Consider the following 26168-nt stretch of genomic DNA (forward strand, 5'->3'; position numbering starts at 1 on the left):
GAGCTAGAGCCAGGCAGGGTCCCCACACGCCAGAATTAGGCCCAACTTCCGGTCCCCTTGTGGCCCTCTGCCCTTCTCAGGACATGAAGCTGTTGTCCCGTCCATTTTCCTTTGCTGGGAAGTGCTCTTACTGGACCCAGCTGACTTGCCTGGGTTGGTCATCTTGTGGCTGGGATCTGGGGACTCTGGAGCCTTTCCCTGGGATTGCGAGGAAGCCCCAGGACTAAGATTATGCATTGAGTCGGAAGCCTGGGTGGGTTGCCAGGACCTCCACTCCTGTCGCCCAGTGAAGCACAGGGAGCAGGAGAGCCAGGTGGTTTAGTGAGGCCCAAGGAGCTTAACCCTCTCTCACCCAAGATGCCTCACTTTCATGGGGAAATGAGACCCTGAGAGGATGGAGTGACTAGGTTCTGGGGGAGTCACCTGGGACTTCTTGAGGGAATGAGGTACGGTGTGTAGCAGGGTGGAAGGGATACAGACGTAGCTGAGTGTAGCAGAGTAGAAGAAATGTGTCCCTTTTCTCTGAGGAAGTTGTCATTACCACTAACCTGGTTTGCTGTCTGCTGCTGTGATAAAAAGCGATCTGGGGAGGGAAGGGTTTATTTTATCTTACAGCTTACAGCCACTCTACAGGACAGGAACTCCAGGAAGGCAGGAACCTGGAGGCAGGAGCTGATGCAGAGGCCATGGAGGGATGCTGCTTACTGGCTTGCTCAGCCTGCTTTGTTATACAACCCAGGACCACCAGCCCAGGGATGGCACCACCCCCAGTGGGCGGAGCCTCCCACCTCAGTCGTTAATCAAGAAAGTGCCCCACAGACTTGTCTACAGCTCTGATGGTGGCATTTGAGGTTCCTTCTCAGATGACCCTAATTTATGTCAAGTTGACAAAAAACTAATCAGAATAGACACCCAGAGGAGCAGTGTTGCAGGGAGACCTCCGTGCTGAGCAGACGGCAGGGAAGGACTCCTCTGTGCTGTGTAGAACTGACTCACTCAGTAAGGGTAAGGGAGGGGGCAGGCTGGACCTGAGAGGACCTGAAGACCATGACCATGGCAGGGGTGTTTACAGCCAGGGCAGTCAATAGCAGAGAGAGAGGGAGTGAGGGACTGAGCTGGATCGCGGAGGGGTGTAGGGCCCAGATTGACCCTTTAGAGCTCGTGAGGGTGTTTGGAAAGTGCTCCAGCACCTGAGCACAGGAAGGCCCTGCTGCCCTTCTGGAAGGAGACTATTTGCTGATCAAGGGCATCAGGACTGAAGGGACTGGGGTGGAAGGCCAGGCCCCAGAGGGCCTGTTTCTCTCTCTTGTGAGGTTCTCCCAAGGCCCCGCTTGCATTGGCACCGGGCGGGGTGGGTGGCCCAGAGGGCAGTCCTTGTGTCTGGAGACTCAAGTGGGGTCTGGATCAGTTACTGGGTTACCGCAGACGGCAGTCTGCCTTCCTTCTCTCCTGCGGTAGCAGGCACCTTCCCTCCGTGGGGGCTGCCAGCACTGGCGTTCTGTTCCTACCATGTTTGAGCTGAGCTTCAATCAGGAGAGAGGTATTTTGCTTTAGGGAAATGAAAATCAGACTCAACGTTTATCCTGGGCTCCTGGGACCGGCTCTTGTGTTCACTCTTGGCAGACTGCGTGGAGAGGAGGAGGAGCCTGAAGAAGCTTCAGTAGCTGCGGGGAGGGGTGGGGGGTGGGTGGGAGGAGGCACGGGGTACTCTGGGCTTCTCTACTTAGGCGGGAGCTTAGGAGGGTGTCAGCAGGCCTGAGGAGATAAAGGCTGCTGGTGGCGGTGTGTGTGTGTGTGTGTGTGTGTGTGTGTGTGTGTGTGTGTGTGTGTGTGTTTCTCTCCCTCTGCAGTTCTGGTTCTCAGCAGGGCCAGTAGAAGGGGGATGGGTGCCCAGCTCCATCCTTCCTCACAGCTCTGCACTCCAGCTCCCCTGAACTGCAGGATTCTAAAGAACCCTTCCTTTCCCAGGATCCTGCTGGGAGTTTATATGCTGTTTTAGAGATGAGGATTCTGAGTTCAAAGAGGTTAGACAACGTGTTCAGAAGTAACCCAGCCTACACATGGCCCCAACAGGGTCTTGACCAAAAAGTGATGCACCCTTCAGGGTACCCCACATCTGGTGTTCATCAAAAGCCTTGCCCTCAGTAGTGCTTACAGACCTGGCCACAGGAATGTGCCGGGGAAAGAAAGTCAGCCCAAACCAGGTGCACTCATACAAATCACACATTAGGAAGTTCAAGCCCCAGCCCATGACAGAGCCCCAGGGCTGTGTCCCGCTGGGAGCTGGGAAGAGAATGTCTTTCTATTGGGTCCCTCGGATACTAGACACATTTCCAATTTGTTAATTACCTTTGCCTGTAACTTAACTGCAAGATGGAGCTGCGGGTCCTGTTTGACAGATGGGTAGAGTGAGGCTCAGAGATGTAGGTGTTTGGTGCGACCTTGGCACTGAAAAGGGTAGGAAGCCTTAGCCTGGCTGACCTCAGGTTCTTCTCGTGTGGGCCCTTGTTCTTCCCACCCTGTCCCTACTTGGTCAGGGCCACGTTCTGGAGTGTTACTGGGGAGACAGAGTCCCTGGAGGACAGGTGTCTTAGTTAGGGTTTCTATTGCTGTGAAGAGACACCATGACCACACAACTCTTATAAAGGAAACCATTTAATTGCGGCTGGCTTACAGTTCGGAGGTTCAGTCCGTTATTGTCATGGTGGGAAGCGTGGTGACAGGCAGAGATAGTGCTGGAGAAGGAACCAAGAGTCTACATCTGGATTGGCAAGCAGTAGGAAGCCCACCCCCAGTGACACACTTCCTCCAACAAGGCCACACCTACTAATAGTGCCCTCCCTATGAGCCTACGGGGGCCATTTTCCTTCAAACCACCACGGTCCACTCCCTGTCCCCTATAGGCTTGTAGCCATATCATAATGCAAAATTGCGTTCAGTCCAACTTCGGAAGTTCCCATCCGTAATCTATTACAGTCTCCACGCTGTTAAAAAATCCAAAGTTAAGCCAGGTGGTGGTGACACCTGCCTTTAATTCCAGCACTCGGGAGACAGAGGCAGGCAGATCTCTGTGAGTTCAAGGCCAGCCTGATCTACAGAGCTAATTCCAGGACAGCCAGGGCTACACAGAGAAACCTTGTCTTGAAAAAACAAAACAAAAACAAAAACCAACCAAACAAACAAAAAGTCCAAAGTTCAAAGTCTCTTCTGAGACCCATGGCAATCATGGCAATCTCTTAACTGTAACCTCCTGTGAAATCACAAAAAGCAGATCACATACTTCCAACATACCATGCCACAGAATATACATTACTGTTCCAAAATGGAGGAAAGGGAGCATAGGGAGGAAATACTGGACCAAAGCAAGACTGAAAACCAGCTGGGCAAACTTCAAACCCTACCTCTCCATGTCTGATGTCAAAGTGCTCTTCAGATCTCCAACTCCTTTCAGCTTTGTTGACTGCAACACACTTCTTTCTCTTGGGCTGGTTCCACTCCCTGTTAGCAGCTTTTCTCGCAGGTATCTCATGGCTTTGGCATCTCTAACATTTTGGAGTCTCCAAGGCAATCCAGGCTTCACCTTCACAGCTTCACACAATGGCTTCTGTAGGCCTCCAGGCAGGGATACCCCTGATGTATGCCGGGCCTCAGCAGCTCTCCTTAGCTGTGGAGGGAGATTCCATAACCCCTTTCTTCTATCCTTGACTCTAAAGCCAGACCCAGGTGGATGAAGCTGCCAAGTTCTGCTGCTTGCTGGGGCTGGAACATGGTCCCCTTGTTCAATTACATCTTCAACCAGCTTTCTGTTTTCGATGGTTTCCGTCACTGCCGAAGCTTGACTGTCCTGAAACTCCCTCAGTAGTCCAGACTGACCTTGAACTTAGAGTTCACAAGCCTGTGCCTTCTGAGTGCTAGGATTAAAGGCCTGGTCCTAAGCTCTTCTTTAATTCCTTTTCACAAGTTGGGAACGTGGCTGGGGTCCTGCTCTGAGGTCACCTCTCACTTATGCCACTTGGCATCAGGCTTTTCGTTAATCTGTTTTCACTTCCTGGGGCCCTTTCCACCTCAAACTGTACATTTTATATTTTTCCTTGCTCACCTTGCTCCTTTTCTTTATAGGTCTGCACAAGACTGGCCACTAATAACCACACAACACAGTCAATACCAGGCTGTCTGGAAATCTCCTCCACTAAAGCTATTAATCCATAACTCTTCAATTTAGCCTCAGGTAGTTTTTTTGGAGAAGGGCAGAAAACTGCCACATTCTTCACCAAAATATCACCAGAATAATCTCTCTAGGCCACATATTAATATTCTTCTCCTCTGAAACATCTTGAGCCAGCCCCCACAGTTCACCTCACCCTCAGCACCACTGTCTTCCATGCTCCTACTAATGTGGCCCATTGAGCCCCGCTTAAAGTGTCCAATCACTTTTCTAATTCAGAGTCCCAAGTGTTCCGTATTCCCTCAGGCAAAACTGTGGTCCGGCCTATCACAACAATACCCTAGTCCCTGGTACCAACTTCTGTGTTAGTCAGTGTTTTGTTGCTGTGAAGAGACACCATGACCACGGCCACTCTTATAAAAGAAAGCGTTTAAATGGGACTTGCTTACAGTGGCAGAGATTCAGTCCATTTTCATCGTGGCAGGGAACGTGGCAGCGGCGCACAGCAGACATGGTGCTGGAGAATTAGCTGAGAATTCTACATCCAGATCCTCAGGCAGCAGGAAGAGAGAGTGACATGGGCCTGGCTTGAGCACTTGAAACCTCAAAGTCCAACCCCAGTGACCACAACAAGGCCACACCTGCTCCAACAAGGCCACACCTTCTAATAGTGCCCTCCCTATGAGCCTATGGGGGCCATTTTCATTCAAAACACCACAGCTGTGGAAAATGGACATGGGTCATTTGGTGACCAAGGGTGAGAGAAAAGGACACTCAGGGAGCTTGAGTAGGTTCATTGATGGGGTGTTGGCTGGGGGTATAAGGTCTCTGGTACTCCTCAGCTTTGAGCCTAAATCTAGAACTCTGAGCCCTGAGCCCTGAGCTTGAACCTTGAACCCTTAGCTCTGAATCCTGAACCCTGTACCCTGACTGAGCCTTGAGCTTGAACCCTGAGCCTGAGCCCTGAGCCCTGAGCCTGAGCCCTGAGCCCTGAGCCTGAGCCTGAGTCCTGAGCCTTGAGCCTGAGTCCTGAGCCCTGAGCCCTGAGCCTGAGCCTGAGCCTGAGTCCTGAGCCCTGAGCCTGAGTCTTGAGCCCTGAGCCCTGAACCTGAGCCCTGAGCCCTGAGCCTGAGCCTGAGTCTTGAGCCCTGAGCCTGAGCCCTGAGCCCTGAGCCCTGAGCCTGAGCCCTGAGCCCTGAGCCTGAGCCCTGAGCCTGAGCCCTGAGCCTGAGCCCTGAGCCCTGAGCCCTGAGCCTGAGTCCTGAGCCCTGAGCCTGAGTCCTGAGTCCTGAGCCCTGTGCCCTGAGCCATGAGCCTGAGTCCTGAGCCATGAGCTGTGAGCTCTGAGTCTGAGCTCTGAATACCGAGCCTCTGAACACTGAGTGCTAAGCCCTGAGCATGGATCCGTGGAGGGAAGCCAGAGGGGAGGCCTGTTAATTTCACAGTTGGTTGGAGGCTTGGTGAGAAGGAGGGGTAAGAAGGGGGATGGGATGGAGTTGGGAGCTGCTCCCTGGGAAACTCCCTTTGTATCTGGTACCATGGCTGAGGCTGAGGGAAGCTGGACCCCCAAATTGCTCTTTCCAAGTGCCTGTGGTAATTTGATCCCAGGAGCATAGGACCCCGGGCTGCCTCCTGCCCCTCCATACATTGTGGGGGGGCACACAGACTGTGGGCAAAGAGTCATTCCTCTTCAGTCTTTTATTTCGAGACTTGTGAGTGTAGCAGTGCAGGGACGATCCAGCTCCATCTCCCGGCCCCTGCCTCCACCCCAACCAGCTTGGAACCGTCAGGCCCTGCAGCATCTATTCACAGGCTCACCCAACTTCTGCAGAGTCTCACAGCCATTTCAACACTTTCCCCCCTGACCCCACAACCTGACCCCAAGTCCAGTGTGGGCATGGTGAGTTATGCCTGAGTGACTTTTCAGCCTCTTTCCCCAGAATCTTGCTCTGGCTTGTTTGGGCTTACATGGCTCTGTGCAGGACTGATGCTCTAGTATTATCCCACTTCCTGGATTAGTCCAATTATGGCTCCTTGATTAGACCCAGGGACATTTGACAGGCGAGTGCCAGGGGTAACATGTCCTTAACTACACTCAATCCCGGGTACCGAATGTCATCTTTTGAGAAAAAAATAGTGTGTGTGTGTGTGTGTGTGTGTGTGTGTGTGTATGACTGTGCACCATGGGTATGTAGGAGCTCACAGAGGTCTGAAGAGGGCATCAGATCCCATGGAATGAGATGTAGACAGTTGTGAGCCGCTGTGTGGGTGCTGGGAACCAAAGCTAGGTCCTTTGTAAGAGCAGTAATCGCTCTTAATGGCTGATCTATCTCTCAGCATCCCAGCTCCTCACCCCTTGTCATCTGACTCCATGACCTTGAGAAAAGGTAATCACCTTTTGTTGTGTTTGGGGAGCTAAGCCACTAGCACACAGCTTAGGGAGTTCTGTGCACAATATTGCTTAAGTAGGAGGAGCTAGAGAAGTGAGCAGAAACAGAGACAACGAACCAGGAAGCCCCGGGTCAGACAGTGACTCAGTGGTTAAGAGCACTGGCTGCTCTTCCAGAGGTCCTGAGGTTCAGCACCCACACAGTGGCTCACCACCACCTGTAACTCCGGTTTCAGAGGCCCCGACACCCTATCCTGACTGCCCTCCCCCCACATACACATAAGGAAAAATAAATCTTTAAGAAGAAAGTCCGTGAATCCGGACGAGTGGCAGGTCAGCTCTCAAGGCGCAGCGTAGGAGCAGCTGAGACCGCAGGGACCCCTTTTCCCGTGTCTGGGGTGTCTCCCTCTGTTGCTCAGCTTCCACAGTGTGGGCTGTACACACCTCCAGCTTGTGGTGGCATAGGCCTGCCTAGCCTATGTCCAAGCAGCCTAGTTGGCAGGATTGGGCTGGGTGACCAGGCCCCTAGAGAGGTCCCCTGGCCGCCACTCTCCAGGATCCTCTGAGGCTCCAGGAAGTGAAGAGTTGGCATTTCTAGGAATCTCAGAGGCAGGGAAGAGACTTGGAAGTCTCCAATGTCCCATTAAGCCAAAGTAGCTGCTTAAAACTAGGTAAGGCTTTTCTTCTCCAGCCTCATTCCACATCCAGAGGTTTAGCTGCCTCCTGGTCACTCGGTGTCCTAGATTAGGGACAATTCTGGTGAGAGAACAGTGAGCCATGCCTTACCAAACTGCCTGGAGCTTCTGGGGCTGTGATGGGGTCAGGGAGGGTCCTCTGCCAGGCAGCAGTCCTGGGCAGGCTTTGGAAGATTGTAGGTGGGAAGTTGAGACATCAGCGTTTCCCAGGAGTGCTCCTCTGGCCTCATGAGACCTAGCTGAGGTCACCAGTGGGCCTGCCTTCAAGCCTTGCCACTACCTCCTACCCTTTATGGTCCGTGACGCCACTCCTTGCTAAGGTCACATGAAGTCATACAGCTCATTGGCTGCCTCAGGGTTGGAAGAAGCCTTCCATTCTGAGGGCTGGAGTCACCACCCATTTCTTGGGACAGTGACTGCAGGTTGTGATCTTTGTCACATAAGTAGACCTGACTGAACCTTATTGGGAAGATGAGAGGGGCTGTCCCACCCACCATGGGATTCTTGTGAAGGCAAAGGACAGCAAGCCTGTTTATAGATGAGGGACCTGGGATTCTTGTGAAGGCAAAGGACAGCAAGCCTGTTTATAGATGAGGAACCTGGGCTGCGGGGGGCAGGGGGGGCAGCCTTGTGGCTGGCCTGGAGCTCAGTGTTCTGACTCCCAGAGCCTGAGGTCTCTCCATCTGCATCAGCTGCATCCGGGGACGGTGGGGGTGGCAGGGCCAGGGCAGCTCAGCACAGTCTAGCCTGGGGAGCCGGTGAGGGTTTTTTTTGTCAGCTTGACACAAGTCAGAGTCATCTGGGAAGAGGGACCCTCAACTGAGCAATTGCCTCCATCAGGTTGGCCTCTGGGCAAACCTTTGGGCATTTTCTTGGTTGGTGGCTGATGTGGCTCAGCCCTGGGTGAGTAGCAGTGTTCCTGGGCAGAGGGTCCCAGATTGCTTTTGGTCAGTATTTTTTTTTTTTTTTTAATCACAGCAACAGAAACCGAAGTTCAACAACATCTGGGTTATTCCTCAGTCTCCTCCCCTCTGCATTCCCATGCTTTACCTCCTACCTCATAACTTCTGCCAGAATCTGCTCTTGGAAATGTAGCTGCACTGTCTGTCTGTCTCTGTCTCTCTGTCTGTCTCTGTCTCTGTCTCTGTCTGTCTCTGTCTCTCTCCCCTCTCTGTGTCTCTCTGTGTCTCTGTCTCTGTCTCTGTCTGTCTCTGTCTCTTTCCCCTCTCTGTGTCTCTCTGTGTCTCTGTCTCTGTCTCTCTCTCTCTCAGCTTATTGCCCTGGGTCAGTGGCTCCCAGGATCCATACAGGAAGGGTGCAGGTAAGGAGGCATGAAGACCTCCAGCCTGTCATGACTTCTGTCCCTGGGTCACTCAGGTTTGAAGTCCTCTGCCTGCTGCTTCTCGGCCTCTTGTGCCTCACTCTGCCCACCTGGAGCCAGGCCAGAAAACTACTTTCTGGGGACTGCCAGGGGTTGTGGCTGAGTCACGGCACAGATGGCACCTGGGGGCTAGGAGATGCTACAGTTGGGTTTGTTTGGAGCTCTTGTCGCGGGGTCTCCCTGAGTCTGCCACCTTTCCTCCACTTCCCTGGGCAGCTATCCCAGCTCCTTTCTCACCTGCTGCCTGACGCGGACTTGGAGAGTGTCGTTCACTCGTTCATTTATCACTGTGCTGAGCTCATCTGAGTGCCGTGGTGGGGAGGGAGCCAGGGCTGTCGGCATCTGTTGGAACAGAGTTCCCAGGCAGGTACTGTTTCTATACCTGCTTTATACGGGGAAACCGAGGCACAGGGAGCCCAATAATCCCCCCTGGTGGTCACCCAGATAGGGAGCTTATGGCCTTGAAGGGTTTTGTTGTCTGAGACAGAGTCTCACTATGTAGATCAGGCTGACCTCAGACTTACAGAGATCTCCCCACTGCTGGGACTAAAAGTGTGCGCCACCATGCCTGGCTGTGAAGGTGGTTGGATGTTCTCACTTGGTGCTGTAGCTTGGTTGGGTTTCAGCTCGTATCGATTCGGTACTTCAGTCGTGGCCATTCGGGTTTGGCCTGGGCTCCCGCCTTTATGCAGCTCCTTTCCGCTTCCATATCCTGTCTTCTCTGGAAGTGAAGATCTGGGCTTTCCACCGAGAGGGCTGCAGGGCCGTGAGGGGTTGGGGTGCTGGGCTCTGAGAAGCTCCTTGCCCCACCCCAGGCCTGGAAGCGGCAGGCACCCACTCTGACCCTCCTGTCCCAGGACTGAGAGCCGAGAAAGGGTGTGGACCGTCCTTTCTGGCTGGCTTTGGACTGCTTGCCTCTGCCGCTCAGGTTCTGTCACCACACCCCAAAAATGGAAGAGTGTACTTAAATAGCCTTCCTGAGCAGGGAGGGAACCCAGCTGTCTGAAGGTGTTTGGGAGGTGGCCTTCATAGCGGCAGCAGTAGACACTGGCCATATAGGAAGTGTGGGCACTGGGAAGATAGGGCAAACCATCATCTCCTGGGCTGGTGAGCATCTGCCGAGATTGTTCACCCACCGTTCACTAGGGGTGTACTTTCTTACTCAGAGAAGGCTGGCAGTCATGTGGGGCAGGCAGCCTGTGGGTAAGGAGATAGGAGGGAGCTGCCCCCCCACCCCTCCCCCCCCACCCTTCCCACCCCACCCACCGGCAAATGCTGGTGTCCTGGGACTCCCATCTAACCTCCGACCTTCTCTTCTCTTGCAGTCACCGAGAAGGAAGTGCAGCAGTGGTGAGTAGACAGAGCTACTGTGTGGGGGGAGGGGGGTGGGCTGCCGATGGGGCCCAAAGCTCACAGCCTGCGGGACCGGGAGGGGTCCAGGAGACGGGCATCCACCCCCAGTTCTGCATCCCCCAGCCACGTGGGGCTGTGCATGTGGGGGAGGGTAGTGACTCCCCCTGGGCTTTTTGTTTGTTTGTTTTGTGGGTTCTTTTTGACCTCTAAGTGATCTCTTTGTTTTTATTGTGAGTGCTTTGCCTGCATGTATGTATGTGCACCATATGCATGCAGTGCCTGTGGAGGCCAGAATAAAGCATTGGATCTCCTTGAACTGGAGTTTGGGGTGTCCGTGAGGGGCGCCTTGTGGGTGCTGGGAACCCAGCTGTGGTCCTCTGCAGGAGCAGTAAGTGCTCTTAACCACTGAGCCGTCTTTCCAGCCATCTACCTGGTTGGTTTGTTTTGAGACAGGGCCTTACTATGTAGCCCTGGCTGGCCTGGAACTCATAGAGATCCACCTGCCTCTACCTCCTGAGTGCTGGGATTAAAGACATATACCACCACCACCTGGCCAATTTGTTTTTTGAGACAAGGTTCCTCACTGCTACCCAGAGCTCTCCAGTTTGACTAGGGCGGCTGCCCAGATCCTCCAAAGAGGCCCTGCCTCTGCCTCCTCAATGTCCCAGTACTGGGTTTCTAAGTGCGTGCTACCCCACATTGGGCTTTTCCCAGGGGTGCTGGGGACCCAAACTCAGGTTCTTGTGCCTGCCTGGCAGGTGCCTTGCTGACAATGCCATCTCCCCAGCACCATTTTGTAGTATCCATTAAGACACAACCCGGAGCCTGGAGAGACGGCTCAGTGGTTAAAGCACTGGCTGCTCCTCCAGGGAGCCCGAGTCAGATTCCCAGCTCCCACATCTCGGCTCACCGCTGTCTGTGACTCCAGTTCCAACATCTCTTCTGGGCACCGGGTGCACGTGTGGTACACAGACATACAAGCAGGCAGAACAAAACACCCATCACATCAAATAAAACTAAAATGATCTAGGCTGATGGAAGACCCTGCTCACCAAACAGGTGAGATACAAGTTGGGATTGAAATCCAGTCCTGACTTCATCACTAAATCACTCTGGGCCTCGAGAAGACTCTTCTCCCGCTCTGGGGCTCAGTTACCTCTTTTTAGAAAATACTAGATGAAACCAGGTGGTGGTGGCACATGCCTTTAATCCCAGCACTCAGGAGGCAGAGGCAGGTGGATCTCTATGAGTTCGAGGCCAGCCTGGTCTACAAAGTGAGTTCCAGGACAGCCAGGATTACAAGAGAAACCCTGTCTCAAAAAAGACAAGAAAGAGAGAGGGAGGGAGGGAGAGAGGGGAGAGAGAGAGAGAGAGAGAGAGAGAGAGAGAGAGAGAGAGAGACAGAGAGAGAGAGAGACAGAGAGAGAGAGAGACAGAGAGAGAGAGAGACAGAGAGAGACAGAGAGAGACAGAGAGAGACAGAGAGACAGAGAGAGAGAGACAGAGAGACACAGAGAGACACAGAGAGAGAGAGAGACAGAGAGACAGAGAGAGACACAGAGAGAATACTAGATGAAGTGTGGCCGATAGATATCTACCTGGAGGCCAGCTCCAGTCCATCTGTGATGGCTATCTGAAACACTGTATTAGAAAAGATTCTAGAGTGGTGTGTCTGTCACAGAGTGAGTAGGAAGTACAGCAGTGAGGAATTAGTGAAATCTGCAGTGAGCTAGTGATGCCTGCTCTGGGCCTGGGCTTGACTCAGGCTTGTCCCTGCAGGAAGCACCCTCCCGCAGTGTAGACAGACATCAGTAATGGGTCACAGATAATGACATCTGATCAGTTTCCAGTGTTGTGACTTACAGAATTGTTACCACACAAAATGAACCCATTTGTTGTCTCTTGATGGCCAAAAATCCTTTTTTTAGCTCAGGACTTTGTCCACAAGCCTGCTGAGTTAGAGGTTAGATCAGGGACCTACGGTCCCCCTGTACCTGTGCCCCCAAAGCCCAGGGCCTTTTCACAGCTTTCCCTGTTCTGAACAACAACTAGTCTACCCCCAGGGGATCTTTCCCTGTGGTCACTGTCCTCAGTGACTCTTAGGCTTCCTGCCCCCAACCCTCAGCCAGTGCCAGAAGAGCTGGAGATGGTCTCTTGAAGCCCCTTTGGAGGACACCCCACAGCTTGCCTCAGGCTCAACTCCTTGCCCTGGCCCTTGGGGCTGCCTGGAGGTTCAGGACCGCCCCCGCCCCCCACTACAGCTCCTCAAGCACCTGCCCTCACCCAGGCCCGGCTCCTGCGCTTTGGAAACTTCATCTTCGCTGATATCTCTTCTAGTCCCTCAAGCTCACGTCTCGGGTCATTGGTCAGGTCTCAGAGGAGAGGTTCCCATGCCTCCGTACAGAATCACCCTATTTTGTACTGACTTCTGACAACTGCTGTTCAGGGTCCCTGGGTGATGCTGTCCCTGCCGTGCAGAGAGTACTAGAGGAACCAGGACTAGAGCTCAAAGCCTGGGTTGTGGTGGGTGGGGGTGGGAGGGCGCCTGGGCCAGCCAGTGGGGGACCCGTCACCCAGCCCCAAGTAACCCCCCCCCCCACCCGACAGCATCTGCTCTTTTGCGGAGGAAGAAGGCCCAAGGCTCAAGGGGTGGGGCCACCTTCAGTCTGTAGCCTTCCTGTGTCCTAGGCTCTCCATCTTAGGTACCACTGTCCACAGAGCTGGGTTCAGCCTGGTGGGAGGGCCAGAGGCACAGGAGAGGCTGCCTGAGGAATACCATGGGCACCAAAGCTTGCAGTGTTCTGGAAGGTGACCAGGACACCTTGCTGAGTGGAAACAAGCAAGTTTCCCAGATGCTCAGATCCAGGCGACAAAGCACTCCGAGAAGGGAACCGAGTGGGGTGGTAGTTGGCAGGACCGGGGGTTGTGGGTACTCTCTCCCCTTGTATTTTCTCTTGTCCAAAGTCTCTTGTTTGGTTAGTTTATAATTGCCAGACATCCCAGCGGTACAATAACAGTGTAGTGGGTGGGAACAGGAGGGTATCCGCAAGCACCTCGCCAGGGCCAGCTGGACCATCCCACATGGCTGTGGTGAGGAGCCAGGTCCCCTCTTGTCCCCAGGTCTTCTGTGGGCAGATGCTGTGCCAACACTTAGGAGAGAGTCCTGAGTCCTAGGAGTAGCCTTATCTTACATATGAAGAAATAAGCTCAGAGAGGTGGAGACACTTGCCTGAGTCACACAGCTTTGTGAGTGTGTGTTTGTGTGTGTGATAGAGAAGGTAGTTTGGGTCTAGCTTGTTTCTCCTTCACGCTCCAGCATTTAGTGGCTCATATATACTGGTTTTTTGCTGCGAGGGACCCAGGAAACTGCAAGCCTGAGGGAAGGAAAGGGGGGGACCCTCCTCCTTTAGGGAGCTGTGGGGAGGTGGGAGGGACAGGCAGAAGGGGCCTTTGAAGAAATGACAAGAAGGAGCACTTTCCTAGGGAGGTCTCGCGGCTCCCAGCTGTGACGGCTGATCGCGCAGCCTTGTTCCACTTTGCTATTCATCCATTTAGCCACTTATATCTCTTCCATTCTGCTCCTGGGGAAGCAGATGTTGCCTTAATTATGGAGGCATGGAGGGACAGGCACAGTTGCTCTGCAAAGTCCCAAGGACAAGTTTCTCCAGATATCCTAGCTGGCTAGGGTGTGTGGGAGATGGGAAGACCAAGCCCTGTGTGGTATGGGGCCTTGCCCCAGGATCCTGAGAGGCCATGCTGGAATCTGTGTGTCATGGCAAACATCTTTCACTCCCTCTCTGCTGAACACACACACCCCACTGGGAGTGATTCACAAGTGGCAGTCACAGCCGCTAGGATTTTTGTAAGGTGATAGATTCCCTGCCTCCCGACTTAAGAATGCATCTGTCACCTCTGGGAGCATCTTTTCATATCCTCACCCCCATCACAAAGAGCTGGTCCCCCAACACAGTTTGGCCACATCCTAAGCACAGTGTCACGTGGTTGGAACCCTCCTGTCCTGCATCTTGTGGACTAGGCTTGGGGGAAGGTGCCTCTGCTCCTGGCCTCTCCACTGAGAGAGAGAGAGAGAGAGAGAGAGAGAGAGAGAGAGAGAGAGAGAGAGAGAGAGAGAGAGAGAGAGAGTGTTTAGGGCCATATACAAGTCAAGGACCAAGAGACCCAGGACCAGTCCAGGTTTGCCTTAGAAGCCAGAGCCCTCCTTAAGAAAAGTAGTGAAACTGGGCAGTGGTGGCATACAACTTTAATCCCAGCACTCCGGAGGAAGAGCCAGGTAGAGCTCTGTGAGTTCAAGGCCAGCCTGGTCTGCAGAGTGAGATCCAGGACAGCCAGGGTTACACAGAAGCCCTGTCTTGAAAAACCAAAAGTAATTTAGTAAACAAACAAATAGATAGATAGATAGATAGATAGATAGATAGATAGATAGATAGATATAGTGAAGCTGAGATTCAGGGAGATGCTCATTCAGCAGAGTAAGGACCCGAGTTCAGGCCCCCAGTATCCACTCAAAGTGCTGGGTGCAGGCTGGAGATTTGGTGTAGTGGTTAAGAGCACTTCTTGTTTTTGCAGAGGACTTGGGTTCAGTTCCCAGCACTCACATGGAGGCATACAACTGTCTGTATCCCCAGTTCCTGGGAATCGGACTCCCTCCTCTGATTTCTCAGCACCAGGCACATACGTGGTATATATACACACATGCAAGGAAAACGCTGACATGCATAAAACAAGAGGTATATCTTGCAGTATGTGTCTGGGGTGGGGAAGTATAGGGTCAAGAGGACCCCTGGGGCTGCTGGCCAGCCAGTTGGTGAGTGCCAAGTTCAGGGACCCTGTCTCCAAAAATCGGGTAGAGAGCAACGGAAGAAGATGTCTGATGCTGGCTTCCACACACTCCATGCAGGCAGGTGCATGGGTGTACATTCGTGTGTGTGTGTGGTGTGTGCACTTGAGTATGAGTGTGTGTGCGTGCTCAAGAGTAAGGAGGTGGGGCTCATGTAGCCCAGGCTGGCTTCAAACTCACTAAGTAGGCAAGGACGGCCTTGATCTAATTCTCCTGCCTCCGCCTCTATAGAGCTGGTTGCGATGGAGTGCCACTATATCTGACTTGAAGCTGTGTTTTAATATCCCCAAGTTCCTGTGTGTTCAAACAGCAAGCCTAGAGACCCAAGGTCATGAAAGTGACAGTGAGGATAATCACAAGCCCCACCCCCACTGCCCCTTCCTGTCTTCTGTGAGTGGAGTACTTGTATGAAGTGGGGCCCGTGTGGTAGACCCCCAGGTTATCTTTCCTCTTAGCAATGAGACAGAAACGTTGACAGTGACAATCGCCTGAGGTACCAGTTTGCAGTGAGCTCTTGTGACTGTGACTGTGGGCCACTTTGCCCTTCTCCCCAGCCTGAGCTGAGCCTGCAGTGGTGAGGACCCTTACCCCATCTGAGATGCAGAGCCAAGCTTCCAGTCCTCACCAACTGTCCCAGGTCACAGGAGAGATGAGCAGGACTCAGGGGACAGAGCCCTCTTCCTGTCCCTGCCTCATCTGTGGAATCTAGGCTCCAGGGTTGACCATCAATGTTGCTAGACAATGGACTCCATTCAACATTCACTAAGAGCCAGGGGTCCCCAAAGATTCAGGACTATTCCTGTTGTGAACCATCTGTCACCACGTAAGTTACACCTGACAATCTCAAGTCATAGCTGAGAGCTGCCACCAGATCCAGCCCTGGGAACAGTGTGCATTGGGTGGGCTGAGGTGAGGGCTTCTCCCAGAGGAGGCAGCCAGGTTGGAGGAGGGGAGAGAGCTAAGCAGAGGGAATAGCTACCTCCACCACCCTCAGCTTCCCCGTCTCGAAAGTGGGCATCACAGCCCTTGCCTCCTGGGCTTGTTTGGATAATTTGGCAAAGTCATGCCTGAAGAGCTCAGGCCTGGTGCTTGGCTCCCTGCAGATGCCTCCTAGGGAAAGCTGCTATTCCTGGGGCCCAGGCAAGCCAGATATTTCCAGATCTCCCTGAGTTTAGGGTCTCCATAGGCCACCTGGCCCTCGGCCTGAGTGTGGCTCCCCAGTGTCTGGAGGAGGACGCTGGGGATGCTGCTGGCTAGGGACATGGTTTGCTATACTCCAATGCCCAGAACACCCCCATGTGTGGGTGCCGGAGAAACTGAGGCACAGTGGGGTCCGCCCTCTTAGCCCTCCAGGTTGGGCTAGGAGCACAGATTCACGTGCTCTGGAGACGGGCAGGTGTACGAGCAGCAGCATTGGCCCAGCAGAAAAGACGGAGGAGGCCTGGCCTGATGGCACCTGGCCCTGGCCTGGGGTGGGAGAGTCAGGTCTCATTTGACCTGTGTGGTCTTGAGGGAGCTGTGGGGCAGGCCATTCACCAACACGGGGCCCCCTCTTTACCCATCAGTGGTGCACGAAGCAGAGGGTGGCAATCCGTGCCCTTCAAGGTGACAGTTTGCCGGGTAGATGAGAGGACTGGAAGCAGGCCAGTGGCTGGAGAGCCTCAGGCCTCCTCCTCGCCCTTCTCGGGGAGGCAGGCACCCTCCTCGGGGAGGCAGGCACCCTTCTCGGGGAGGCAGGCACCCTCCTCCACTTTAGGAGGGCGAATAGTGGGTTATATAATGTTTGGGTATAATCGCTTTCCCAGCCGCTGACATGGGGGTGGCGCAACCTGGATCTCTTCCCAGAGAAGAGACTAGGAGGTGGGGAGGCTGGAAGGGAGGGGCTCCACTTCTGCGAATAGACAGGGTTACCTTGGACTGGTAGACTGGTATCACGCCTCTCTGGGCCCCAGACACACACACATACACGCACACGCACACACACACACACACACACACGCATGCACACACACACACACACACACACAGAGTTGGCTTGCTAACCTTGTCCATCGAGCTCTATGGTTCTGGCTAGGGCCTCTAAAAGATCCTGTTCCGTGGAGCTCAGAAAAGGGACCTGGACACCTGGGCTCCTGCTCTCAACCCCACCTGGAGGCTTGTGTGTTCATTCAGCTCTCCAGGCAGACACTTGCTGGGTGTATGTTAGATACTTGGCCACGTACAGATTCTCAAGTTTGGGCCAGCTGGGATGTGTAGCCCATGCAGTGTGTTGGAAAGGTACCATGAAGGCCACCCATCATGGGGGCTTTGGCTAAGGGTGGAGCAGGACTCTGACCCTAGCTGTCTGTGTTAGACAGGTTGACACGGGGCGGGGCGGGGGGTGTTTCATGGTGAGTAGGTGGCAGAGCTTACAGGCCTCGGGGGGTACTGAGCACCAGGAGGTGGTGTTAGGTGCATGATGGGGGCTTCTGTGCAGACTGGTACTCCTCCTGGGCTCCAGCATCAGCTCATGGGGGCGGCTTCTCCAGCCTCCTATCGATGGGGTGGGATTCAGTGACAGCCTCTGCAGGGGTAACTAGATGCTCAATAGAGACTGGCACTCCGCCACCAGCCCCTGCAGCTGATGTCAGTGCCAATGACTCCTGCTGGTGCAGTGTGGGGTGCCTCCCCCACCCAGGAGCTGGCTTCTCTGGGCCTCCTGTGGGGCACTCTGGGCTGGGCTCTGGAGACACCTTCAACTTTTTTTTCTTTGCTTCATCTTTGTTCATTTGAGACAAGGTCTCTCTGTGTAGCCCTGCCCGTCCTGGTACTCGGTCTGTAGACCGGCTGGCTCCACTCACAGAGGTCTACCTGCCTCTGCCTCCTGGGACTAAAGGCGTGCGCCCCCATAGCTGGCATTTTCATTGCTTTTAAATAATTGTCATGGTCCTTAAAATAGCAGGGAGCCGTGCAGAGAAGTTAGAAGGATGGTGGGGATGTGCAGGGGGGGTCGGATGAGCAGTGGGTAGCTCTCACTAGGCCTCTGGAGTTCTGGCTTTGGGTCTGGGAGTCATGAGCCAAGCTAGAACTCTGCATCCTGGCCCTGGGAAGGAAGCTCGAGATAGCCTCAAGGAAGGAAGTCCAGACCCCTCACAGCCCTACTCTGCTTCATTCTGCTGTGTGGCCGTTAACAGGGTTCACAGGCACCCCAGGGTTGCCAGGGACAAGTAGACCCTTTGAGACTTGTTAGGAGAGAATGTAGGGACCTCTGTGGATCTGGAGAAATTCTATGCTGGATTGATGTGGGGACACAAACAAAGGACACAGGACAAGGCACTCCAAGAGCTGAGGTTGTGAGTGACTGGACAGCGGGGCAGGCTGTCCTCGTCTGTCAAATGGGATCATTGCTCTACCTCTCATGACACTATGACTGCCTCTGGCTGTCCACTGTGGGAGGAATGGTCCTTAGAAGAGAGCATGCCCCACCTGGGGGACAGGGGCAGCCTCAGTTACACGTAAGCGCCGACTTAAAGCTACGGTAGTTAACTTCAGTGTGCTGACGGCCACACTGGGGACCGTTTCACACGGCTTTGTGGCATTGCCCAATGTTGGAGAGTGGATACTGGTGAATATTAACTATCAGGCCCCAGAGAGACACGCACCATGTCACCCAAGTCTGGCAGGATGGGTGTGACAACCAAGGCTCCTCGAACGTGAGCGTTCTGAGAGGTGAAGGCATTTGCTTAGGCTTGCACAGTTGGCGCATGGCTGAGCTAGACTGGGGTTTGGCCTCTCAGGCCGCACTGTCAGCGCTTGGGGTGTTGGGAAGGTCTTGTGCAGGGGTAAAGGTGGACATGTCCAGGTGGAATACACAGGGCCTTCTGGGCCCCACTCGTGGTTCCAGTGGGTGTTTGATCTACTCCCTTAGAGCAGGCATGGGCTAGGGGCCGTACAGGAGCAAGCGGCCACTCTGTGTGGTACCAGGAGTGAGACTTCCTGGAGGTCATCTGCTGACTCTTCCGGCTTCTCTGTGAGGAGTGTCAGATTGAAAGGCCAAGTGCACTGTGTGCCACGTCCAGGTGAACTCCTGTGTTACCTCTGATTTCCCGTGTGCATGTGAGGCTCAGAGAGCTGGAGTGATTTGCCCAAAGTCATACAGCCAGTGAGCGGCAGAGGTGTGAACCCATGCCTGTGACATCTGGGTCCATGTTCATCAGACCATGTGCACTGTGTGTCTTGGAACTAGGGTTCATAGCTTTCCCGCGTCTCTGGCAGAGGCTCCTAGTGGGTGATGTTCTCTGCCGCCTGTGTGTTGTCTGCAGGTACAAGGGCTTCATTAAGGACTGCCCCAGTGGGCAGCTGGACGCAGCTGGCTTCCAGAAGATCTACAAACAGTTCTTCCCGTTCGGAGACCCCACCAAGTTCGCCACGTTTGTTTTCAACGTCTTCGATGAGAACAAGGTGAGCTGCAGGTCACCGTGTCTGCCCCAGCCCCGTCGCGTCCTGCAGCAGGAGGCTCAGCAGCCCTCCCAGCTCACTCTCCCCTGCAGGGCTCCCCACTCAGGACCGAATGCTCACGCGCGCACACGGGCACGGAGGCACACAGAGGTGTGGCGCTGAGGCACACACCAGCACGGATCAGGACCGACGCACGCGTCCATGTGACACACTCACCCGCACAACGTGGTCATTTGTGAAACTAACACACCCATTGCTCCATGGGCACAAATACACAGGCTTGCACGTGCACACACCCAGAGAGCTGCATGCACGTCTGCAGGCACAGACTGTGCACACACATGCACACGTGTGAGTTTTCTTATGGATACAAAATGTAGGATCTTGAGGGACAGTAAGATCAGTGGTAGTAACTAGTGTTCACAGTGTGATCGACGGGCCTGAGAGTCATCTGTGGAGCTGGCATTTCTTTTTCTGCTTTTTGGGACAGGTGTCTTATTTAGCCCAGAGCCTTAGGCTTCTGTTGCTGTGATAAAACACTGTGACCAAAAGTGACCTGGGGAGGAAGTCTTTGTCTCAGCTTCCAGGTCCCAGTCCCAGTCCACAAGGCAAGGCAGGAATCCCGGGGCCAGAGCCGAAGCAAAGGCTACCGTGGAGTGTAGCTCGCAACTCCAGACCACCTGCCCAGGGCTGGTCCCACCCACATCAATCATTAGTTAAGAAAAACTCCACGGGCCAGTCCGCTGGGGGCATTTCCTTGAGGCTCCCTGTTCTCAGATGACTTTAGCGCCTATCAAGTTAACAAAAAGACAAAATAACAACAAAAAATTAGCGTGGCCTCCCAGGCCGACCTTCGATTCTCTGTATAGCTGATGCCGGCCTTGAACTTGTGTCTGCCTGCCTCTGTCTCCTGAGGTCTGGAATTAAGTCATGTTACAGCCACCGTGTCCCGTGGTGTGGGTACTTTCAATGCCCCCATTTCACAGACGAGGAAAATGAGGCTTAGAGTGTGGCTTTTGTGCCTGTCTCTTTCACTGAGTACCACTGAGCATGAGTTTCCAATACGTAATGTGTGGCACTGGCACTGGCCTTGCTAACCCGACAGCTGACCTATCCAGGGTTGGGGTAGCCGGGCTTGCAGACCGTCCGGAGACGGCATTTTCCTGACTTCGTAGTGTTCCTGGAATCCCTGTCGCTCACCTCTGCACTTGTGACTCAGGTGGTCCCAGCTTTCTCCCCAGGTGCTCCAGTCTGGGAGTCCCCCCTGTCTGGCACTGGGAGGGGTTCTGCCCTCTCTGGACCTCAGTTTCCTCTTTGGTGAAACCAATAGGTAGAACTAAGTAAGCTGCTGTAGGCTTGGTTCTCTCCTGAGCCCCCCACCTGCCGGTTCCCCCAGTATTGCTGTGCGTGGAGTCCGGCTGGCCGGCTGGCCGGCATCAGTTTCTCGCTGTCCCTCCTCCGGCTCTGCCTCCTCCCCTTCCCTCCTCTTCCCCCTCATTCCTCCCCTCCTGTCCTCTGTCCATCAGCCACTGATGTCTTGCATCTGCTCCTGCCCAGTATCACCCTCTGAGGTCTGGGCTGACCAAAGCTGTCCCCTTTGTCTCCCTCAGGATGGCAGGATCGAGTTCTCCGAGTTCATCCAGGCACTATCGGTGACCTCAAGGGGGACCCTGGATGAGAAGCTGCGGTGTAAGTCCCCCATCCCCCACCAGGCTAGAAGGATGCAGCCGCAGCCCTTGCCCGGAGGAGGCGCCAGACACCTGCAGCGGTCACCACAGATGGAGTCCGCTCTGGGAGGTCAGGGCATTCCCAGAGGCCTGGGCAGCGGGCTCTGGGCAGATGGGCCCAATGTGGTCAAGTAAGCAGGCCAGGCCATCTGTGCAGAGCCAAGAAGAACCCTGCCCTTCCGGGACAGATAGAGGTCTCAGAGGGAGGGATTGAGTTTTGTGAGGCAGAGTCTGCAGCCATGTTGGTGGGACAGGCTGCAGGGTGTGGGGTGTGGGTGGGAACAGGAGTGACGTTAAAACAGATACAGTACTGGGACAGCGGACTCTGTGGGTGGTGTCACAGCATCCAGATTCCTGCTAGACTCAGGTCTTCAGCCATATTGATGATCTCTCATTTATTTATTTACTCATTCAACAAACATCAGTTGAAGGTGCCACCTGTGGTACCAGGCGGGAATTCAGGGTCTACCCAGGGCTAAGATGGATGGGTGCTTGCTGTAGTGACCGTCATGCTGTCATGGAGACACAGTTCCTAAACTCCCTAATGCTGGCTGGGAGGCAGGGAGAAGGAAGTGCCCGCTGAGCCAGCAGAGGGGACGCTGACTCTGAGAGCTGACGATCCCAGAGGGGGATTGCCATGGCAGAGGGGCTCCAGGCCAGAGCCTCATGTGAGAGGCTGCAGCAGGAAGAGGAGGCCACTGAAGCAAGGACATGCATGTCCTGGGTGGCCCTTGGCTGACACATGGTGGTAGCCGGGGGATTTTCTAGGGAAAAGGGACAGTTGGGCAGAATGCCCTGGTTGGTGGGCGCTTTTGTTCCATAGTGGCTTCTGCGTTTGGAAGCAGAAGAGGCTTATTGTCACGTGCATCCCATCCATTGCTTTATTTCCTCCTTTCGCCCACCGTGGGAGGGGCAGCCTGGAGATGAGAGGTCGGGCACAGGGGAGGCAGAGGCACAGTGTCAGGGATCTGTGGGAGGCTGTAGTCCCATGCTGGTCTCATGAGCTGGTACAAGGACCTGGCTGTCTCCTCCGGTGGCTCCCAACTTGTCCCGCTCTGGGGACTGCACTTCCTCACACAGATCACTCCAGCCTCGGACCCTGTAGACCAATACCTTCGTATTTTAAAAATTATTGTTATTATTTTTGCCGTACTGGAGACTGAACCCGGGACCTTGCCCATGCTAGGCAAATGCTCTGCCATGAACTAAAGCCCCAACCCTTGTTGTTCAAGTTCTCGCTATATAGCCCAGGCTGGTCTAGAACTCACCGTGTAGCCTAGGATGTTTTTGAACTCACAATCCTCCTGCCTCCGCCTTCAGAATACTCAGATTAGAGACATGAGCCACTGCATCCAACTCCTGACTCTTGTGTTTATTTTACAACCCTGGCTACACTGGTGTGTGAATGTACCCTCGTGTAAGTGTACATTGGCCTGATGTCTGATCTCAGGCTTTGTACTGGGTCACGGGGAGGGGGAGGGGAGAAGTTGCTGCTGCCCTGGGCCAGAGTGACCCCCCCTCCACCTGGCTGCTTGATCACAGGGGCCTTCAAGCTCTACGACTTGGATAATGATGGCTACATCACCAGAAATGAGATGCTGGACATAGTGGACGCCATTTACCAGATGGTGGTGAGTCTCAGGAGGGTGACAGGGAGGCCATCAGAGGGTGAGTCCCAGGAGGGTAAGGTGGTGGGGAGGCCACTTGTGACCTACAGGGCCCAGGGGAAACCCAGAGTCACTTTCCTGTTTCTGGACAGTACAGGCCAATCAAGTACTTCTGATTGAGTAGCCATGAACATCCCCGCCTGGGGTCAGGCAGTGGCTAGGTGGGTAGTGGGGCCAGGTGCCTGAGATGTTCCTTTGAAAGGTGGCAGGGCTGGAGAGTGGGAGAGAGAGGTGGTCCTCATTGGCACCAGCCCAGGGTGTCAAGGCAAGGGTTTAATTATGAGCTCAAAAGCAAAAGTTCTGGCCTAGTGCCCTGGTGGCCCAGCAAGAGCTAAGCTTAGCCACAAGCCCAAGGCTGCTGCACTGGCCGACCTCATGTTACCTGACCTCGGCAGGGGAACACCGTGGAGCTCCCAGAAGAAGAGAACACTCCCGAGAAGAGGGTAGACCGGATCTTTGCCATGATGGACAAGGTGAGGTGGGGCATAGGGACCTTGGGCCTGGCCGGGCTTTGCCACGGATCCTTGGGGGACTCGCTCAGGCCAGTCAACTGTCTGGCAGCCAGTCAGAGTTTTTGGTGAATTTTCTGGGAAGGTCCCTTGTAATTACCCAGGGCCCTTGGCCTTTGTTGTTCTGTCCTGGACTCCTTTGATATTCTGCAGAAGCCGGACTTCTCACAATAACAGCCTCAAGTGTGTAAAATATGATCCTTACCGTGAAAAGGAAACAGATTATTTTGGGTTGTGGCTTCTGAGGCATGGTTTAAAGGGAATCTGTGATGTAGCTTTGGGGTGTGGCTTGATGGTGGAGGGCTTGCCCACCGTGTGCAAGGCCCTGGGTCCCATCCCCAGCGCAAACACAGTGGGCATGCCCATCCGCCTAAGTGGAAGCTCTGATATGGGCAGCAGCTATGTGACAAGGTCGTGGGTTCCAATGGTCATCTTAGGTTCTGGGGAGTGACAAGATTTTCTCACACACACACACATACACACACACACACACACACACACCCGTGCCCCCCTGTTCACTGACCTGCTGCGTTTTAGCCACAGACCCCGGGTGGAGAAACAACTTTCTCTTGTGTGTATGTGTCTCTGTCGTATGCACGGATGTTCTCCTGTGCGTGTGTGTGGTGGAGGCTGGAGGATGACAACAACTGTCCTCTTTGCTCTCCACCTCATTTTCTGAGACAGAGTCTCTCACTGAACCTGGAGCTTGCTGATTCAGCTGGACTGGCTGGCCAGTGAGTCCCAGGGATCCTCCTGTCTCAGCCTTGGCCCCAGCCCTGGAGTTATGGGCACATGCCCCCTTACCTGGCTTTTATGTGGATCCTGGGGATCAAACTCAGGTCTTCAAGCCTGCACAGTTACCAGGCCATCTCCCCAGACCCTTTCTCTTTTCTGCAGAACTCTATGGTTCCTTTGACACTGTGGTGCCCTTTGTCTGTTTTTCTGGGGGTGCTGAGGGTCACACTAGGGCCTTGTACAAGAACAAAACCTGTGCTCTACTTGAGCTCTATCCCAACCAGAAACATTTTCCCCCTAAACCAAAATAACTTTGATTTACATGGAAATTTGACATTCTGGGATGAAGAAACAGCCTCTCTAGCCTTCATGAGAATAGAAGCCCCAGGCTTCCTGCTGCCTGCTGATGCTAACAGGCTTGCCCCGAGAGCTCTGAGCTCTTGATAAGGAAGGGAGATTAGCACATGGGAGGGCTGCAGCTGGGCTCCTGCTGTCTCCAGACAATTTTCAGATGGGGTGCCAAGGCAGCACAGCCCTCTTGTAGCGGGACCCCAGACTGATTTTTGCTAAGGCCACCACCCCCTGCCCTGCAGTAGTCAGACAACTTCTGTTTTTGGAAACACCATAGACCTTGGGTTTACGGGGGTCATGGTTGTGGTGTCCCTGGGATGGTGACCCTAGGCCAGTTCCCTTGCCAGACCAAAGGGGATGGGTGCAGCTTCTCCTTTGTAGGGTGACCCTGAAGATTTGAGGGCTTGGGTGGGGGGCGCACTGAGCATCATAGGTATAGGCTCTCAGCCATCATAAGATCGGCCTTTCCAGGATGGGTGTTGCCTTCCCTTCTGCTGGAAGTGAGGTGAGTGGTCCCTGAGGCCTGAGTTCTGCGCCTTCTCAGGACTCCTAGGACTTGATGTGGCCTGCTCCAAGGGTAACTTAAATGCCTGAAGACCCCAGGAAAACACATGGAGTATTAGCCCTTAGGATTAACCACCTTTTATGCAACCTGTATGCATGTGTGCATGTATGCACGCTCATGCACACGTACGAGTGCCTTTCCCAGATGCTGACTCACCAGAGTGTCTCACTGGGACTTGGACTCACTGATGTAGCTAGGCTGATCAGCCAGTAAGTCACGGGGCTTGTCCTGTCTCCACCTCCCCTGAGGTTACCACTCTGTGCCACCGTGCCTGGCCTTTTGACATGGGTGCTGGGAATCAAACTCAGGTCCTCATACTTGAATGGCAAACCTCTACCCTAGTGCTGGAATTTTTTTTTTTTTGTTCTTTTTTAACTGGGAATTGAGCTGGATGGTGGTGGCGCACATCTTTAATCTCAGCACTTGGGAGGCAGAGGCAGGCGCATCTCTGTGAGTTCGAGGACAGCCAGGGCTACACAGAGAAACCCTGTCTCAAAAAAACAAAAAACAAAAAAAGTCATTTTGGATAAGATAGTAAAACAAAACAAACAAAACCCATGAGAACTGTGGTAGGTTCTCCACACGCCCTCTGCCACTGAGTACCCCCCAGCTCTTTCTGTATGTTTCAGGATCTGTAAGTTGCCCAGCCTGGACTTGAACTCCCCATATAGCCCAGGATTTGAGTCATGAGCCTCCTGCCTCAGCCTCCCAAGTAGCTGAGATGCAGGCCTGCAGCACGGAGCCCCGCTCACTTTGAATACTTAATGGTAATAAAAATATGAGTAGGAAATGAGCCAATGCAGTTGCTTTGGCTGATAAAAGCCCAGAGCTGCAGGTGTCTTTAAGGTGACACCTGGAGTGTTCATTCCCCAGACGGAGAGCCAGAGGCTGAGAGAGGTGGGTCAAGAGTGCCAGGTCTGTCTGATGTCTCACCTCCTCTGAGGACACCGTCAGACTCAGGAAGTTCTGTTGAGAGCAGCCATGGGGGCCTGAGACCCCGTCCCAGGAGGCAGATCCGTCTTCAGCCACCTTCTCTCCTTACAGAATGCTGACGGGAAGCTGACGCTTCAGGAGTTCCAGGAAGGCTCCAAGGCCGATCCCTCCATTGTGCAGGCTCTGTCCCTCTACGATGGACTGGTATAGTCCAGGCCCAGAGCTGGGGTGAGTTGGATGGGTCCTAAGGCGGGGGTGGGGTGGGGGTGCTGAAAACCCACCCACAGGACAGCTAGCATGGGCAGCTAATTCTCTGTGTTTCCAGGGTGCTTGGGAGTAGGTCTTCAAGTCAGCCACGGCCCTGTGGTGTTTTATTGTTTTTATCAGTCCAAATCCAGCCGCT

The 26168-nt window shown here is 54.0% G+C and overlaps 1 protein-coding gene across 1 annotated transcript in view; it reads left to right on the plus strand.

Moving 5' to 3' along the window:
- Ncs1 (neuronal calcium sensor 1) overlaps positions 1–26168 on the plus strand; it is a 52723-nt gene that overhangs the window by 18770 nt on the left and 7785 nt on the right. Inside the window, exons 2-7 of the mRNA XM_059260026.1 lie at positions 9956–9980; positions 19143–19281; positions 20889–20967; positions 22548–22636; positions 23068–23145; positions 25877–25993. Coding sequence (XP_059116009.1) covers positions 9956–9980; positions 19143–19281; positions 20889–20967; positions 22548–22636; positions 23068–23145; positions 25877–25975 — 509 coding nt within the window. The 3' untranslated portion in view covers positions 25976–25993. The remainder of the gene's footprint in view (positions 1–9955; positions 9981–19142; positions 19282–20888; positions 20968–22547; positions 22637–23067; positions 23146–25876; positions 25994–26168) is intronic.

Source organism: Peromyscus eremicus, chromosome 4 (genome assembly GCF_949786415.1).
Source record: "Peromyscus eremicus chromosome 4, PerEre_H2_v1, whole genome shotgun sequence".
Lineage (NCBI taxonomy): Eukaryota > Metazoa > Chordata > Mammalia > Rodentia > Cricetidae > Peromyscus > Peromyscus eremicus.